The sequence below is a fragment of the Engystomops pustulosus genome, chromosome 4 (genome assembly GCF_040894005.1).
Source record: "Engystomops pustulosus chromosome 4, aEngPut4.maternal, whole genome shotgun sequence".
NCBI classification, from domain to species: domain Eukaryota; kingdom Metazoa; phylum Chordata; class Amphibia; order Anura; family Leptodactylidae; genus Engystomops; species Engystomops pustulosus.
In genome coordinates this window covers 72,577,957-72,597,642 of record NC_092414.1, presented here as the reverse complement: position 1 = coordinate 72,597,642, position 19,686 = coordinate 72,577,957, and the positions used below count along the sequence as shown (strand labels likewise).

The 19,686-nt window shown below is 40.9% G+C and overlaps 1 protein-coding gene across 6 annotated transcripts in view; it reads right to left on the bottom strand.

Annotated features, from left to right (window-relative positions):
• UIMC1 (ubiquitin interaction motif containing 1) overlaps nt 1-19,686 on the bottom strand; it is a 66,879-nt gene that overhangs the window by 5,865 nt on the left and 41,328 nt on the right. For 3 of the 6 annotated variants that reach the window (XM_072146239.1, XM_072146237.1, XM_072146240.1), the window contains exons 9-13: nt 12,260-12,422; nt 11,268-11,346; nt 5,850-5,973; nt 4,777-4,840; nt 1,621-1,657 (exon numbers count right to left, since the gene is read on the bottom strand). In XM_072146239.1, the coding sequence (XP_072002340.1) occupies nt 1,621-1,657; nt 4,777-4,840; nt 5,850-5,973; nt 11,268-11,346; nt 12,260-12,422 (467 nt within the window). Of the gene's footprint in view, nt 1-1,620; nt 1,658-4,776; nt 4,888-5,849; nt 5,974-11,259; nt 11,347-12,259; nt 12,423-19,686 lie in introns of those variants that run through there. The other 3 variants (XM_072146241.1, XR_011854862.1, XM_072146242.1) reach the window with 3 other exon arrangements.

The following is a 19,686-nucleotide window of genomic DNA, read 5'->3' as shown; positions in this document are numbered from 1 at the left end:
ACAATACATATCATCAACGCTATGGTATTGTATATGCAATATAGTAGATATATGTCTAATCTGTGTTATTGCTATGTTATCACTTTGTACATCTACATATGCCATATATTTTCTCACATTCCATATTCTCACATTCCATTCTATACTATTGCATCTACTCCCATTGTAGCATATGATACACTACATATCACTTTCAATATTTGGCGCTTTTCAATTTATTCTATTATATAGGCATTTACTTTTTAGCCTAATTACTCCCATTATCCCATATTACTAATAGTATCTCCCTTTGATACTATCATTGCGCCATTCTCCTAATTTCTCTTATCGTGTAGCACATCCATTACATTAATTCTTGCTACAACCACTCCCCCACCATCTCTGCTCCAATCAGCATATAACAGCCCATGCGTTCCACCTCGCGGCAACGGGTGGAACGCAAGCTATGACACACTTCCGGTCCAGACCGGAAGTGACGTTTTCAGGCGCTCGCGCGCCTAAGATTTCTATTTAAAGCCTCACAACACTTACCACTGCAGCGCTTCTACCATACAAGCGGACTTCCGCTCTTCCCCTAAGCGCCCAGCCTGCATAGCAGCTTCTGAACTTTGACTAAACTTGCATACTGGTAAGCACTGTTTTATATTCTTATGCTTCCTTTACAGGTACCATTACTACTTGATTACCCTGTCAAGCCTTCTACTATTGAATCTTATAGCATTCCCAAAGTTTCCCTGCTCATCCATTACCATATGAATTGATATATTATGTTAATTGATACATGATTTACCCTTGCTGTCACAGGAATTATCCTGACCTTCTCTGTATATGTATCATGTATACTTGTTGTGTAAATATGTTAATATGCCCACTGTACATATCCCTTTGTTTCCTTCCCCACTGTCATGTATAAATACTTATGTTATCCCACCTTAACATTCACAGTGTCTGAAGAAGGTCAGTGATTGACCGAAACGTCACTTAAATTTAACTGTGTGCAAAATAAAAAATTCAAATTCATAATCAGTGTGACTGGATTCCGTACTATGATAAAGCTGGAATCATCTCAGACTGGTTTCTTGAACATGACAATGAGATCACTGTACTCAAATGGCTCCACAGTCACCAGATCTCAATCCAATAGAGCATCTTTGGGATGTGGTGGAACGGGAGATTCGCATCATGGATGTGCAGCCGACAAATCTGCGGCAACTGTGTGATGCCATCATGTCAATATGGACCAAAATCTCTGAGGAATGCTTTCAGCACCTTGTTAAATCTATGCCACGAAGAATTGAGGCAGTTCTGAAGGCAAAAGGGGGTCCAACCCGTTACTAGCATGGTGTACCTAATAAAGTGGCCGGTGAGTGTATATGTGCTACCGTATCTGTATGGCAGTCATTAAGGGGTAATGTGTTAATGTGGTTATCTAAGATTAGAAAATCATGGCTACTTTCTTCTAGAAACAACAAAACACCTATCCGCAGGTAGAGCTGACATATCAGTTGTGGTGCCATCGCTATAAAAAAAAGTGTATAATCCTAGACAACTTTAAAATCCAAGACCTTTTGAATCTTTGTAGCGTTTTTATGTTTGCATGCAGGGTTCAATAGGACTTACCTCAAATGTAAGGGTTCTGAAGCGTTATTGACTGTCCCTGTAAACGGATACATAAGCACAGCATTTATAAACCAGTATTATTAATGCCAAATCTTCTTAAATTGTCTAAATTCTCGATTTTTCTATATCACTAGAAGTACAAAAACATTCTCCTGCAGTTCCTTACTATAATAAATGCTAAATTATCAGTATAAAAGTATTGAATGCCATGTATTTAACTGAATTCATAGCAAGTTTTTCACTAAATACAATGCCCTATATATGCATCACTGAAGTACAGGCTGCAATTTATATATATTATATATATATTTATACACACATACTTTCCTTGGTCCGCAGCTCTCGGCACCTGTGCCATGCTGTCAATGAGGGCACCGTAGTGCAGCCTGGCTTCATTGGCAGCATCACACAGCGACACAAGATCTGAGCTATATGTGGCCATGGATAGCTGTTATACGGGGCAATTTGGGACACTAAAAAATAAGGACCTATAGTTGTTTAGTGTCCCAAAGAGCAGCTCCTGACCTCCTCCCTCCTACTGCATGATTCGGCTAAGTTCACTAAAATGTACCTGATCTTCTGGTTCCTGAACATAATAAACGGAGTCTCCTTTCAGGGGTCGGTTCAGCCATTTAGGGGTGCGGATAATCGGCAGCCCAAAGCAGAATAATGCAGGGTGATTTTATTAGAAAGAGAGAGGGACGGGTCAGACAGGTAATGGCCTCATGTTCTGTTCCCGTGCCTGGCTCACCCCTCTTCAGTGTAATCTAAATGAAATGGTTCTCAGGTGGGAGACTGCTTCCATCACTGAAAAAAGCCGGTTCTTTGTGTCAGTTTGGTCGCAAATGATCCATCACTAATCATCACAAGATCTACATATTCCGCTTGTCCCTCCAGCCCCAAATAAATTATATCAGTGGTGTCCCTTCTATTCCCCTGCACTTCCTGTCCTGTCCTGGCTCAAACATCTTCCCTTCTCTTCCCCAGAGATATCTGGGGCTTCTTTGCTCCTTAGTTCTGCCCCCAAATTGTGATAGGTTTGATGTGATGGTGGGGGCATGGCTTACTGAGAGTAACCATCCACAGCCGAATCGAGTGATGATCACATGAGCTGGTGCAAGTAGGTGCAGGACATGTGATGTGACCAGCTCAGAGAGCAGCCATCTTTCATCCCTTACCTCCTATGCTGAAACGAGGACTAGCAGAATTTTTTGCATCATTATTATGTATGTTCACAGCATTTTTCTGCTAAGGAAAGCTAAATCTTAAATACCAAACAATTACATATTACCTTAGCCACTACCTTACTGACTCATTTGAATAATAATTATGCTTATTTGTGAAATACCCCTTTAATTACAGTCTGGCTAAAAACTACGAGAAAGTCCACATACTCTCCTTCAAAGGCTGGCTGTGCAATATCCCTGTTTGCTCTCAATAAAAGGGAAGAAAAGTCTTCATTAAGAAGGTATTCACAGGGGAAATAGCTAGTAATGAGCGATTCTCTATTACACACTTGTGGTCAAGGGTCTACAAAATCAACACAAGACAAGTAGCACGCAGTGGTGATGTGTGGCTTTCTGGAAAATGAACAACAATACTGAAAGTCTCATAGGGCGACTCATAAATATCTTTTACAATTCTCTGCATGCCAAGTTATGTTTTGATTGTGATGTAGAACAGGTCCCTGGTGGATATTTGTATGCCTTTTATCATTGTTTGAACAATTTAGGAGTAAACCGCAATTTCAAATAATTTACACTATAAAAGTTATTATTTTGTTTTAAAGGGAGTATACTGACATACAAAGCTGTAGACAGCCCTGGAAATCTATGTCTTGCTTATCACACAGGTATCTGCAGCTTTGTTTGGTCAAAACTGATATATTTACTTTCATTTAGCAACATTAAACATCTAATAAAAGAAAAGTTTGTACGGGTTTAGCATTATTTGCGTAATGATCATTAGAAAAAAAAAACAATTGTGTAGTCTGTAGCTTAAAGGAAGGGATTAGATGTGCCTAGGTTCAAGGCTGGGTTCTAAGTTCCAAAGAACTATATGCTCTTCAAAGAACTACATGCTTTTTTAAATTGAACTGAAGTTTAGAACATTAAACCATGAATTTGAGCTCTTAGGCGAGAGCCATGTAAAGGGACCATGGCATCATCTATATCTATCCACTTTAAGAGGCATTCCCACAAAGCATATTCCATAATTGGATGTCACTGACAAAAATGCAGCCTTTTACAGATATATTTCTAAATTTTCTCTACCAGTCCTGATGTGTGATGTACCAGCGGATCAGCACTGGTCACTGCACATCATCACTTTGCCCATTGCCCATTGACTGGTAACAGAGGTACTGTCTTCTCTTTCACTCTGCCCGCTGTGCCCCAGCTCTGCCTCCTCTGTTTGTCCAGCTCTGTCCTTGGTCCTCCCCTTGGTGTTGTGCTAGTAAATGCAGCACAAGCTCCGTGTGACTGCACCCTTATACCCTGCACCTTGTACCTCCAGGCTGGCCAGCTAAAGATGAGAAAGCACTCATCCAGCAATGTGCAGGTGAGATGCTCTGCAGTGTGTATTCTGGTGCTAGTGGTAATGTGTGGGTGAGACACTCTGCAGAGAGTATGTTGGAGTAGTGGTGGTGATTTGGTTATGTGAAGGACTTTGTCAGCAGTTACAAAAGGCGATAGCAGGAGGATGGATTGGACTTGGAATTGACCTTTATTTATCCTAACACAATGGCCAAGGGGTGTCCATCAGAAAGACTTTCGTGCCCCCCCCCCACCCCCCTCCGCTTCCCTTCTAGGAAATGTCAGCACAGGCAACAGGAGGTTCACGTACAGGAGTGCAGCATCCATAGGACCAGGCCACGCCACACAGCACAATCTTACCCTGAGCTAATGAGCTAAAGTAAAATGGCAGAGTAAGGGGTTAAATGAAAGGATCACTAGGGATTTGAAAACTTTCTTTAGTGGGCAAACCCCTTTAAGCCAACCTGAAAGACCCAGGGAAGTCACTGGAGCACATGACCTCCAAGATCACACATTTAGGGGATAGGAAAGGGGATACATGTAGTTAATGCCACAATCCTATAAATGTAAACAATGTATTGGTTATTAGGCTGCAGCTCATTTAGGCTAATACACATCTTACCTGTCAAGGATTCCGACTGTTCCAGCATGTTGATGAGCCCACAACTGGATCCTGGATATTCCTGCTGATGTCAATGACAGACAGCTGTCAAAATCTATCAGGTAGCGTTTCCTGAAGACACAGTCCTTAAATAGGTTAAGTTATTAAAGACACTTTACAACAACAATGCATCATAGCAGTCCCATTCGGTATGAGGCAGGTTCCATCTTCCCCCTCAGGAATGAGACATTTCATAAAGTAAATATGTAAAATCCCAGCTGCTGTATGCCCAGGTAGAATGTGACGCATGCCTCTTCACTAAAAACAGAAGCTTTAGGTTTGGATTTTGTACCCTAGAGGGGTCCTATGTTCCTATTCATATAGGCCAATCGTGTGCACTGAATTTCTCCACGTTCAATATGGGAAAAAATCTACTAAAACATTTTTTTTAAATGCCAAATTTTGCTCAGTGTGGTTTTGTTCCATTACTTTATTAGATGTGATCTTTAAAGTACATGAGAAATACCGTATTTTTTGCCCTATAGGGCGCACCGGACTATAAGGCGCATTAGTCCGATGCGCCTTATATATGTAATAATTACATATATAAGGCGCATCGGACTATAAGGCGCGGGGTCCGGGGGCGTGGCGGAGACCCGACGGGACGCGACGCCGAGACGCGACGGGGAAGGCGGGGAAGGTGAGGGGGAGGTGGAGGAGGGCAGCGGACAATACTTACATAGGTCTCCGCTACCGGAGACAGCAGATCTCCAGCGGGAACTGCAGACCACGCGCCAGTAGTTGTTCGTACCGCGTGGTCTGCAGTTCCCGCTGGAGATCTGCTGTCTCCGGTCTCCAGTAGCGGGGACCTATGTAAGTATGGTCCGCTGCCCAGCGCCATACATAGGGCGCACCGGACTATAAGGCGCACTTTGGATTTCCACGGAAATCCAATGGTTTTAAGTGCGCCTTATAGTCCGGAAAATACGGTACTATTCTATCATCACATTCCTTTAATTAAAAATAACCCCAAAGAACATAAAAAAGCTTTATGCCTGTATTGCAGGAGGCTGAGAATAGATGACTACACTTACCTTGTTGCTTCGGAGTCTCTGGCTCCCTTGGGTTTCTAGTACTGCAGTCTGCAAACACTTGTCCACATGTACCTGATAATCTTTCAGAGGAACTAGAGATTTACATAGGTAACACTTCTCACACCTGTAAAAGAGAAAAAAAGCACAGAGCCATTCAGAATTGAGGTCTGTAGAAAAGTCCATGCTATGGTGGCTGCTCCCCTGCATGTGCAGGTTTTATAGGATAAAAAACAAACATTCATGTTTTATGTGTCACCGGTTTACATGGGAACCACATGAAATACTGTGGCAAAATCATTTTATTTGATGTGGGCTTTGATCTACCTCTGATACTGTGAGTCACCCCCCAACAATCAGGATATTGATGGAATAGGATTGATGCACAGATACGCACGTATGACAAAACTCCATTTACTTCAATGCGTCTGTGTGAGATCACTGCCCAAAAGCCCCACCAGCACCGATCACACATGCGCATTGGCCCTTCATTCAGAGGACTCACATTCCCCTGCTCTCCTAATGCTGGGGGTCATAGCAGTTGGATGCAAAGAGAGCTGTAAATGGGGAATAGGTTTATTTCTGGGACAATCCCATTGCTTCTATTCTTTCCAGTGTAAAGTTCAATGGGTTCTTTTAAGTTTTTTTTTCTATACAGGCCATGGGGCCAAAATTAGCCAAAAAAAGACCTATTGGATATCTGAAACCATACAGACTGCGTTCACACACAGTTTCAATTGCATTTTTAAACACAATTGAAAGGCTCCATCCCTGATCATACACATTGCGTTGATCATTTAGTAAAAGTCCAGGATATGCAATGTTTACAGAACGTGTGATGGCGGTCTAGGGTACCTTATGCAGCATGGGTGTATGCAGTAACACTTTATATGTAGAAGAGCTGTGTGTGAATGTGTGTATAGCAGTGCTGTTTGTGGGTGTGTACGTAACATGATTTTGAGGGTGATATCACATGAACATGCAATCGGTAACCATAAACCGATTTTTTTAATTAAACAATAGACTTTATTTAAGGGCACATTGGAGAAATGATTTACACAGTAGTCAAAGCACGTAGATGCTGGTCTCATAGGACTCCTATTCAACATTCAGAATACATGGTCTGCTACAACAGAAGTATAATCTCCACGTGAACACTTACAGGAACATCAATCATATGTATGCGTGTATGGGTACATTCACATGGGCAAAAAGGGGGCCGTGATCTGGTCGCATGATTTAAATGATTTCAAGCAAAGGTTGTATGAATGAGGCCTACATGTGTAGAGTATGCCATATGGCGGCATGTTCAAACACATAGTTCATACCCTTGAAACAACAACTAGATTCAAGTGCGAACTAAACAAGGGCAACTCCTAATAGTACAATCCAGTAAGGCAAGAAGAGAGGGGGATAAGCAGCCATCCAGAATCTAGCAACTCTTTTCCTAGCACAATACAAGGTTACGGTAAGGAAAGCTTGTTCTTTAGTGGATTGGAACAGTACCAACTCAAGAAAAAACATCAGATTTGCACAGAAATTTGTTATGAATCAAATGACAAAACTTTATTCAAACATTTACAATAAAAGACATACAATGGGAATAAAATACTTGAAACAGGCGTTTTAACACAGAGGAGATCAGCTAGTGCTGGAGAGATGGTCTTAAAAACAACAAGAGGTGTGAAAATGAGAAAGTATTTGATGAGTGAATATATAATCTCAATCAGTTGTGCCAAGAGATGATGAAATAAAGACAGTAACATGTCGTCAAGTCATGTATGGCAAAAAAAAATCAATATAATAAGTCCAATACAACAGTTACCTTGGCACCAGGAATACACCCCGACGCGCGTTTCGGCACGCTGCCTTCGTCAAGGGGCGTCAAGGACCCTGTTTCAAGTATTTTATTCCCATTGTATGTTTTTTATTGTAAATGTTTGAATAAAGTTTTGTCATTTGATTCATAACAAATTTATGTGCAAATCTGGTGTTTTTTCTTGAGTAGGTTTTGTATATCTATTACCAGTTACAGATACTACTAATTCCATACAGAGGACTACTGAGTATTACTTCATACCTCTACCTCAATTGTTTTTGAGATTGTCATTAATGGATTGGAACAGTTCAGGATCTACGAAGCTTAAAGTCGTCAGGGACAGACACCCCCAATGTATCAAACACAAATTTGTGGACCTGTTCCCAGAACCCCTTAAACACAGGGCAGGACCATAGTAGATGAAGGAAGGTTCCTGAGGTCTTGGAGCACTTAGGGGACAGAATGCCTCTGGTTTATATACTTTTTTATGTTTAATGTCCTAAGTTAGGGGAGATTGGAAAGGAGTTCTCTACCAGTTGATTACCCGGGAATCGCGTGTTTATGTCATGACAAAGCTGGAAGTATAGCAGGTGGAAGGAGTTTGGTAGCGGGTGGGAGTCCTTCAGCTGCTGAAATGAGCCAAGTCCCCTCTGATGTTAACCAGAACACCCCTCTGGCTCTGCAACTAGCTTCATTAGGCACCAAAGAATGTTCTGGAAGTGCTGGGTTATTCCACAGGGGGGTAAACTTGTCAAAACCACTGGCATAGTGATGAGAGTGTACTCTCGCCCATATCAGGAGGAGCTACCGCAGTAGGGGAGATGCCCCCCTGGTCCTCCCATCTCCCCCAACAGAAAATGCTCAGGTAGAGCATACAGGTCAGAACAGGGTCAATAAGGAGTGTCATGGTGCCCGATTTCTTAATGTGGAACATTGAAGGGAAGTGAGATAACGGAGCTCCTCAACTTAAAACTGGGGAGTCCCATCCCCCCCTCCTCCCAGGAACGGAACAGCAACTGAGTGGCTAGTCTCACCCTGCCTCCCTTCCCGCAGACAGAGGGCTATTCTCACACAAGTGAAGGCTCTTTCCCAGCTATACTGAAATGATAACATATAAATCCACTACTAGATAACAGTAATATTTTGTCATCCACGTTGCAGGCTGTCGTTATGAACCAGTGTTTTACAGAAATAAAACAGAATAATAAAGCATAGAAAATGTTTCTCCAGGGTGTTAGGACCACAATGGTTTCATATTACAAAGAAAGCTTAACTAGATTATCAGTTCAGTAAGGCCAACATGGAGTAGAGAGCTGTTGTGCTAGAAGTGCTACTTCATTTGGAGTACACCAGTGTTACTTACTTAACCTGTAGGGTGTCACGGACGATGACAAAAAAGGCAAACGCAGAGCACTGTGTGTATTAATACACAATGGACTTAGTAGCTTTTGTTCATACAGCAGGAATACATTGAATGTATTGTGGATAAATTTGTGCTTTATGCCCTCAGTGTTTAGTTTAACAGTTTAGCTAGATATTCATACACTCAATGGCTAGTGGCCGTATTAAATGCACTGCAGCAGTTCCAGAAAACTGAGCCTATGACCCAATACATGTAGGATTTTCACAACTAAATATGGGCAATGTGGGTGATCCCTCCCATTGCCATACCTCTCATGTTATTTGGCTAAATCAAAAGACAAGGGGACACGGTCTCTGTCTGGAGAAAACAAGGTTTAATCACCAGAGGGGACAAGGCTTTTTTACTGTGAGAACTGTGCATCTGTGGAATAGCCTGCCCCAGGCGCTGGTCACAGCAGAGTGGTTCAAGACGGGTCTAGATGTCTTTTTACATCAAAGTAACATTGATGGTTATGTTATATAGAATTGTTTCCCTTCAAACCCTTCCCATCCAATCCCTTCCTTCCCTTGGTTGAATGTGATGGACATGTGTCTTTTTAATACTGTTTTTTATACCTTATCTCTGTATTGTTGCTGGAAAGCCTAGAACCTTTTCTGTGCATCTTCAACCACATCTAGTTTTGGTTCGGATTAAGTGATGCAAATAACTGAAGATCCAACAGAGATGAGAATTGGGCCTAAGAAGTTCTGAGTGTGATTCTGCTTTCTTTGTGATGGCTTCTAGGTTACCCGTCCTACCTGGGGGTGTATCACATGCTAGAGACGGTATTAGCTTGGGGGACTGTGTAATAACTCACTAAATTCTACTACAAAATAGTGAGAGAGATCACATGACCTAAGCAACAGGGAATTTTGGACAGGAAGCAATAAATAGAAGACTGCGTCTCTAAGGTTTAAAAAAAAAATGGCTCCATTCCAAGTGTAAAATAAATCCTACAAATGAAGACGTTCGCTGCGGCTCATAGGTTAAAGGACACCTGTCATCAGGTCTCTGTCACCTCTACCTGTTGGAGCAGCTCACAAGGATCCCATCCCAGCCTTTATCTAGTTATTTCATACATTATTCATTGTAAAATTGTCTATTTTTTATCATGTAACTGAGGCTGGTCACATGGTCAGAGGCAGTGATGTCACCCCTGTTCCCCCTCCCCTCTCCTCCCCCTGCTCATGTCTGTGTGTAATGTATAGTAAAGCATGGCTAGTGTGTGTGCTACATCTGCTGACATGCTGCATCCTCCTAATATACAGGTGAGAGACACAGACATCAGCTACACATGAATCTGACATGTTCTGCTGTAACATGGCTGCCTGGAGCTGCTCTACCTGTCCTATACACACACATGCACACACAGGCTGCAGGGGGTGTGGCCACCAGCACCAGGAAGCACATCATTATACAGCCTCACATCATTATACAGGCTGTCAGTCATGCACTGGGGGTGTGGCTGTGCCTCCCACTCATGAATAGAGTGGACAGCTTGAATATGCTAATGCTTCATTGGACATTTCACAGGTCATTTGCATACAGCTTTAGGACCTCATTGCTTAGGTTTACAGGCATGTAGAGGGACAATGAAGGGATAGAGGCAATGCTCTCTAATGGCGGTTTATGAAAATATATTTAGTTTAGGGGGGTTATTTTGCATGACGGGTTCTCTTTAAGGGCTAAATTTGTGCTGTGGCACCACCTTTGAGTCTGAGGAGAAACAACCAATCTCTGACATTCCATGACATGAGTGTGTCACATGATATTTCAATGTATGCTTATCTGACAGCATGGTGTCATATTTGGATTTGTTATTATTAGTTTTCTTATTTCTTGTTACTGAGCTTATACAGTTCCCTTTACCCCATACAAACAAATACCCAAATTCTTTTATAACAAACTGAAGGACAATTGTATATGACCTTGACTTCTATAAATGCAATAGCTTAGACTGTTCTTTTGTAATGGTCTGTCCATGTACCCTATGGATTGTAAAATGCTCCACAATATGTTGATGCCACATAAAGTTATGTTAAAGTTGCATTTAATACCCACCCAAGAAAAAAACGTGGTGTGATTTTACTAGCCTTGTCTAGAAGCTAAAGGGTTGGGGTCAATTCACCTTACAATGGAAGAGCGATACCATTCTAATAATGACTTGCATAGAGAAAGAGAAATGGGCATACCTACTTACTTGCCAGAGTCTCCAGGGGCAATGCTGACAGCTGAACTCTCCTGACTTTTCCTCGTCAATTTATTTCTTGATCTCAGAACTAAAAGCAAATAGAATGACATACAGTGACATCAAATAGCTGAAACACAAACACTGCAATGTGTGCAATTCTGTTACCATATGAACAGCTATTAATACTTTTACCAAAGCTCCTCTACATATTAAAAATTTATTATATAAAATCTATAATGTTATGTTAAAGAGAACCTGTCGTGCAAATTAACCCACCCAAAGTAAAGGCTCCATTAAAAACTATGATTAAAAAGCATTGGGCAAGGCTTCATTAAAAACTATGATAAAAAAGCATTGGTTCCTTTCCATGGCTGCAATTTTACAAAAATCAGTTTGTAGATTTATATGCAGCCCACCTGATGCGAGTCCATCACAATAAGTAAGTCATTTATATTACAATTTACTTACATTGCCCTGCCTCCTTGTTCCAGATTAACAGGCTATGATATTCTGATGTATGAAGAACTCTTGGAATAAAATGTGATCAGGATGAAATCATCAAAGGTCCTGTTACATCTGCAATGTCTACCTCATGTTTGTATGTGACTAGATTAAATCACAGCAGCCTCCATGGAGGATGTGGAGGAGTAGAAGTCCATGGAGGCTGCTATGATTTCATGTGATCAGATATATGCAAGGTGTACAGTTTGCTAATGTTATGAGGCTAAAGGGCTTGTGATGATGTCACTTTGTCACATGACATGCAGAGAAGAGGAATGGGACATGGGGAGAAGTAGATGAGAGGGGTTGGTGGAGCAGGACATGACCCATCTGATGCCAGGAAATAAAATATAAAGTTTATTTATATGGATGTAAGGGAAACAATTTCTAGCTAAAATTAAGGGTGTCAGGTAGTTAAAAAAAGCACTAAAGCAACATGCACTAGCTGTATATGTGAAAATGTGATGACAGGTTCCCTTCAAGGTACAGTCTATACAAACCGGTCATTTCTTGCTGCCCATCCGTCCCATCACAGAATGCTGCGTGCCGCTCAATTTGGGTTCGAGGGAAGTTACTTCCACACATTGGGCATGCAACATATTTAGGAAACATTTTATCCAGGCAAATTATTTCTTCATCAAAAGTTTCAGTAGAAATACAGGCCTGGAAAAAAAGGAAGGCATTAGACAACTATGCTTATCTGTTCTCTCAGGTCAAAACAAATATGACCCAAATGGAATCAGTGCTGTCACTGAATTAGGAAGAAATTGACATTGAGGGTCCTGTCACACGGTGCGTTCTTGGTGCGTTTTTGTATGTTTACCACCTGTTTGTCTGGTTTGAATTCTGTATTAACATTTTCACAGCTACTTAACCTTCCACAAATGAAGAAAAACAGATATAAAACCATCCAAATGCATAGCATGCATGCAAAAACAAATGCGTTTTCAGTGCGTTTAAAAAAGCACCAAGAACGCACCATGTGACAGCACCCTCAGTTACAACTCCAACAGGTAGTTTATGGAGGACTAATTTGTCTGTGTCGTTCGTCTTTGTTATGGAAAATAAACTTCTCAGTCTCCCATTGATCACCAACAAACTGTATCATTAAGGAAAGGGCAGTTTATTAGTAATGGGCCCTGCACAACAGACCAGAACTAAATTTCATCCATGAGACATACAGTTTATATGCAAAAATTGTACACGGAATCATGAATACATCATCCAATTCAAAATTCACACAATGCATTGTTACAGCATAAATGTCCAATCATGATTATGGGGGGCGGAGGTGAAAGTGAAACACGCGACTAACTACCTCAGCAGGTGTGTAGATGCCAGTAAGTTCTGGCAATTTGTCACAAAATTAAACAGAAACTTGGTATTTTTCGGGAAGGGGTCGGTTACTTTGACCTTAATAGGTTAAGTAAATTATGAGAAGAGCTATGGCAAACATAGATACGTGCAATCTTATTTTTAACTAATTCAGCGAAACTAAAAGTCATGTGAAAGAAGATGCTTCCTGTCATCCCACAGTGGTAGGAAGCACAAATACTAAGTTTTATAAGCAATTATAACAAGATTAGAATTATTCACTACATAGAATTATTCTATATTAGTTGTACACAACCCTCATGAACAGTGAACTTTCTTATTAATGTGACCTGGAGACAAACAGCCCTATGAATTACTTGGAAACAGAATTGGGGAAGATACACACAGCAATGTAGTTTATAGTTCTAGTAATAACCACAATAAAAATGTATTTTTGCCACAGACATACATATATACACATACATATATACACTTTTTTGATAATTGCCCCGTTAAAAGTAAGCAGGTCACCAGAAGCAAACTTCATGTGACCCTACTTATAATCCTGTCCTTCATGATGTTGGGAAATGAACATATTGTTTTCGAGGCCACAATACAGGAATCGTCTGTGATTACTACTTCTCTTTTAGTTTCCTCTAACATATCATTTATTACGGTAATAGCACAATATAGATCAAGTAATATAAAAAAAAGCCTTCTCTGAAGCCCAGAAGGGAATGAGAAAATGTAGACTTCACAAGTGCAATGTGAGAAACATTTGCTCGCCACTTCACGCTGCACGGCTTCTCCGTTCTCATCCTTTGCAGGCGCCTGTAACATTGCTTTACCTGCTGTAATTTCATTTGCGAATTTGTCTTTCAGCTTGGAAACTGGCACAATTAAAAGGAAGGTGACAAAACACTGAATGCAAGTGATATTGCTCGCTCAAATTGAGTGCAGGAGGGAATGCCCCAAAGCCTAGGATGTACCACGCATGTCCATACTACCACCGCTGATGCAGCACATTTAAGGCTCATTCACATCTCACTTTTTTGCATAGAGCAGGCAGACAGGTTTTCCACACCCCCAAAAAAGGATCGAAACGTGAGTTCTGGTGTATTTATTCATATCTGTAGACAAGACGGATGCACATATAGCTTACAATGTGCATGATTTCTTGTCTTGTGCGCCTGGATGGTTTTTTGGGTTTTAAAAATTAAAGCTGCTGTCTTTGAACAAGTTTCACAATACGTACCAGCTGTCAAAACACGGCCAAGATAAGAAAATAAGGAAGCAGGGTTGAAGAGAAGATACAGGAGAAGTAGGAGGGTGTATATTTGCCATAGGCTACCACCAAGTGACTAGGGCCTTAAGGGGGACCTGTCCTGGTGATTTGGGAAACTAAAGCACCCACAGGTCCTTACGGATTGGTGCTTTATTGTCCCATATCATTATCTGGTATTTTTGAGCGATTCTATTAAAAAAAAAAAAAACAACCTTTATACTCAGCTCATCCCTCACTCCCATTGGCGGGTTCACTGCACAAGCGCTGTAGGTACAGCACATGTGCGGTATGCGCAAGAGGTGCAGGATCTTCTGATCTTTTTTTTTTTACAGCACATAAAGACTGAAAGAAAGGTCAATTTGAGACCCTAAACCACAGTGGTTTATCCCTAATTGACTGTTGGAGGGATAAATAGAGTAGATACAGAGGACAAGTAAGGGATAAATCTGCTGGATATATTTGGGAAAAAAAAGGTACAGGAGACATATGAAAGAGACCATTTTTAGTAGATTTGTGTGGCCAGGCTAGAGTGTCAGTGCATAGTTGGGCATAAAGGTGATTAAATGCTGACAGTGCAAAGCTTGGATGGGTTACGTGTCACCTGTATTCCCAGGTATGTAAAAGAGTCAGCCTGCCACCGTGAAAAGGGAACAACAGGGACTAAAAGTGGGCAGGGTGCGCCAGTGAGTATTAGTGCCAGGGCTCTGGGCATCCTGAGGGCACAAGATGAACAAAAGTAAATAGTCAGCAAAGGCCACCTCCCCACCATCCACAATGCCCTGAAATCCCCGCTAGTTCTGAAGAGATCACAAAAATATTAACAGGATCTAGGTTAAAGAGAAGCCAAGTCAATGGGCAACTGTTGATCAGCAAGGATCTTGGATTGGTTACATAGTCATAAGCGGGACAATGTGGGGGCACAGGAGCTTGTAATATTCTGAGGAATGAGCACCAGGGCTTTCTGTTTAGTTGTTGTGAAGCGCAGAGATAGTATGAGACTGCCTGTTCAGTGATAGGACCAGATAGAAAGGTGAATTCATCAGGGATCAATTTCGGTAAGAGGGAGATTAGGCCTATGAGGCCGCAGAATAGCACGAGTGTGCCTTGTATAGAATCGTACGGTAATGAAGAAAGACATCCCGGATGTGTGTAGTCACCATGTGGAGGATGTGCAAGGTCTGGTGGTCGCACATGTACTTTGGAAAAGCATAGTTAGTTAGGCCAACAATCTACCTATCCTGCCCCTACATATAAAATTGCGTTTCAGATGCATGTTACGCATAGCCTGGGTCATCATAAAAACCATCCAGGAGATGCCTGGCCTCAAAGTAGCAGGTCATGAGGGCATTGTCAGCGGGATGAGTTAGGTAGGTACAGTGGGCCATGAAGGAGATCTCTGTATAGGGTGTCATATTTCTCTTTTTTAGGCCTGTCTGTGTATCATATATGAGATTATATGACCCTGCATCACCGCTTTGTGTGTTACATGAGGGACATGTTGTCAGAGCACAAGAGGAAATAACCTCAATGGCTTGTGCCTGCTGTGTTTTTATGTACCTTGTGCAGAGCATAGGTTTAGTTTTTTTTTGTTTTGTTTTTTTTAACATGGATGACGAACACACAACATAGCCACAATGTATGCATTTGTCCATCTAATACATTTTTTTTGCCCAAATTTCATGAGGATGTGTGCAAAACATATAAAATGGATAAAACAGAGAGCTAAAAATCCATTCTTTTTTAAATTTTGTGATGTATGTTCCTGCTGTATGCCAAAAATGAGATGTGAATGTCAGGGCCAGTGTTAGGGGACAGCAAACTGAGCATTTGTCTAGGGCCCCTGTCCTAAAGGGGCCCCCTGCATGTGGACTTTTGTGGGCAGAGGATGTATTGCTCTTTTAATAGCCCTTGGTTGAATGCTCGGATGAAGATGTTTATCATCTATCATCTGTCTATATATCCATCATCTATCTGTCAAGTTATACATCTCCTAAAATTTGTCTAGATCCCATCTATATATCAGTCTATCTGACCATTTCTCTATCTAGCCATCTATATATCTTCTATCTCCTCCTATCTATTAGCTATCAAATCGATTTATCTACCTTCTATATATATTATCAACGCCCCGAAAGAAGGGGCGAAACCTAGGGTCGGGCGAGCATGTGTAGCTGGCGTCCTCTGTAATATCTGATATGCGCAGTTTTAAAGTATATTTGTGAGTATATTTTAATAAAAGACAACTAATTTTAAGAACGTACTACGCCATTTGTGCAAATATTTTCTTCTAGTGTTCTGCTATGGTTAATGATGGAATCGGGGAAGGAAAACCGCACTAAGGAGGTACTGAATGGTGGTCTATTCCCATTGGAAGTTGTTTGCTTACACAAATCATGTGGAGAAACTTTCTTCTTTCTTTGGCATAAAAAGTGGAGGAATATCCTAAAAGGATGAACAATTATAATATTGGGAGCTCCAGTCAGAGTGCAAAATTATTTTTATGTTTATTATGTTTTTTGGGGACCTGGGCCGTTTTTTGTAGCTCCTTTTATGAAGAGTGCTGTGCAACATTATATAATTTTTGTGTATAATAAAGTTTATATTTCTGCATCTATAAATCTATCATCTATCTAGAAATTATTGCTCATATTTTTCTTCTATCATCTGTCTATCTCCTAATCAATTCTCCTACAGTCACATATTACAGGTTGCAAACGGTTTGTACACTACAAAGTGTTACTACTGTGCAGGGCTAAAGGGAGCCTCTTACTGAAGGTGTCTGCTTGTAAAATAGTTCTGTTTTGGGACTCCACTTTTAGTTTTGCCCAAACTGGCCCTGGGGAATGTGGCCGTATTTCACTCTAGTGATATGGCGCAACATTGCTATACAAAAAACTCCTACTGTTATTAAAATGTCTATTTATTTGTATGTAGGGCATTCATCAGAAATCATCTAGGATCTGTTTTGGGGGTAATCATAAACAGGATTACTCAAAACCAATAAGATCAAAAGAACAATGTAGCAAACCTCTCACAGAGGATTCTGTATGTTATGGTGCCTGATCAATCCCAAATACATAGAGGTTAACTCGTAACACTTCCCTGACAGCAAACATTGGAGGGAAGGAAGAATTAAAGGAAAACTACCACCAGATTTACACCCCATGGACCCAACTCTATAGGGAGCGGTGATAAGGCTGCACCTTTTTTGAGGCCGTAGTACACACCCCTCAGATGTCTATAGCACCTGGTCATGGTGAGGCGAGCACATAGTGTCACACTACACTACGAGCAAGCCAGCCAGCCCCACGGCTTCCTATGGAGAGAGGAGGGGTAAAAAGTGCTCACTTCCCCTCCCTTCTCCAGATGGACATATACATGCACGGCGGGGCCTTACTAATATATCCACCATGCCTGTGGTAATCTTAGATTTGTTATCATTTGCCTTCTTCCTTCAAAAATCCACTTTTAAAATGATGCAAATGTACGCCCGAGGCCCAGTTCTTTATTTCCATAAAAGAATGCTTGCAGAGGAGTCTGGCTCCAACTTCTTCCCCTTCCCCATTGAAAATGTAACTTGCATGTGTATGGGGGTATAGTAGTGATGTATTTGTATAATAGAGATCTCTACACAATAGTGTTAAATGCACCTGACAATCCCAGAGCGGGTTTGTTCATTGTTCAACTTTCCATTCCCCGTAAGGGTAAAGCGCCGACTTTGTATTATATAAGGAACTGTCAAATAGGTGACTGACAATTTGCCTTCAAAAATTTCACCAGATCCACAAGTTCATTGTATTGCAGATTAACAAAATGTGAAGACTCAAAAACAAAACAAAACAAGGTGAGAACAGCTGCACTCATTCCTTGTAAAAATGTATTATCTTGAAAGAAAACAGGAGGAACTACAGACCTTTCACCCCAGTCTTTTCATGGAATTAACTTTGCTTTATTTCATAGACTTCAAAGTAAGTGGTCACCATGGAAACACAGGATGGCAAAAAATATTAAGAAAATAACTATATGAGCTTAGATTTCCCTTATTTAATAAGAAAAAGTAACAGTTCCTTCAATCCTCCACAGCGGTGAAAAAAATGTATTCACCAAAAATGTGTTTTCTTAATTGCCTTTGATTTCTGTATTTAAATTTTGCTCTTGTGATTTTTTTCTTCCCTTTTTTTTTTAAAGCTAAGCAGCTGCAGCCCCTGACAATATTAATAAGCATCCATATCTAATATAGATTTTAAATGTTGTGCAAATGGAGCAATCACAACACGTGATTGTATCTATTCCATCTATCAAAAACCTGATTTCATTTTCACTAACATATTAAGCTACATTCTTATCATAGTTTTAGCCCTCAGTTGTATGCAGGTCAGATGGATTCCAAGCATATCCATACAACGGAGTACAGCAGAGTATCCTGTTCTCCTGTCCTCCAACCTAAAAGTGGAAGGAGGAGTGAGGGTGTGAGTCCTTGAATGGACAGTTATATTAATGCTTACACTTAAAAAACGCAATCCTGATGCAAACTTCAAGGGGAGATTCTTCTCTTTAAGATGACACCACAATTTTTCTAGGTGCAGAGGATGTAGCTATCAGGAGTGTGCCCCTGTAAACATTACCTTTGGAGTTGTGCTTATTTTTCAATCTTAAAGGAAATCAACAATCAAAATCAAGCATGATAAATCCGGAACACTTACTTATAGATCCAAATGTTGTGACTGTGGGGATCTTCTTATATTTGTCATCCATGACCTCCTGACCTTCTAAAATAAACTTTTAAAATTATTCTAATGAGTCTGAGGAGCTCTGGTGGGTGCGGCATCACGGGCTGTTACAATCAGCAGAACATGTCTTGCCCTCCCCCTGCTCTCTCCCTCCTCCCTCTGCCTATGTAATCTTGCAGCAGCAGGAAGTGCAGTGGGAGGGGAGACCTGCTCTGCTCAACCAGTTAAAAGATATCCCGGAGGGGACCTGTAAACAACCCCCAGAGTCCTTCAGATTAATTAGCATACATTTTAAAGTTGATTTTAGAAGGAAGGAAACCATGTATAATAAGCATCAGGGGATTACCAGTCACAGTGCCAGGATCTATGAGTAAGTGTCCCTGGTTTAACATGATTTTGATGGTAGATTTTCTTTAATTCGAAAATGGTTAAAAATCAGGCTAGGACCAATTTTCAGGGTAGGTCTTATTTGAAGTCTATTACATGTGAATTTAGTTTTTATTTAGTTTGATCAGTAAGTTTGAACATCCCCTTTTGCATAGAGAGGCTTTACAGCCAACTTAGCTACTACTCATACATATAAAAGTCCACCTACACA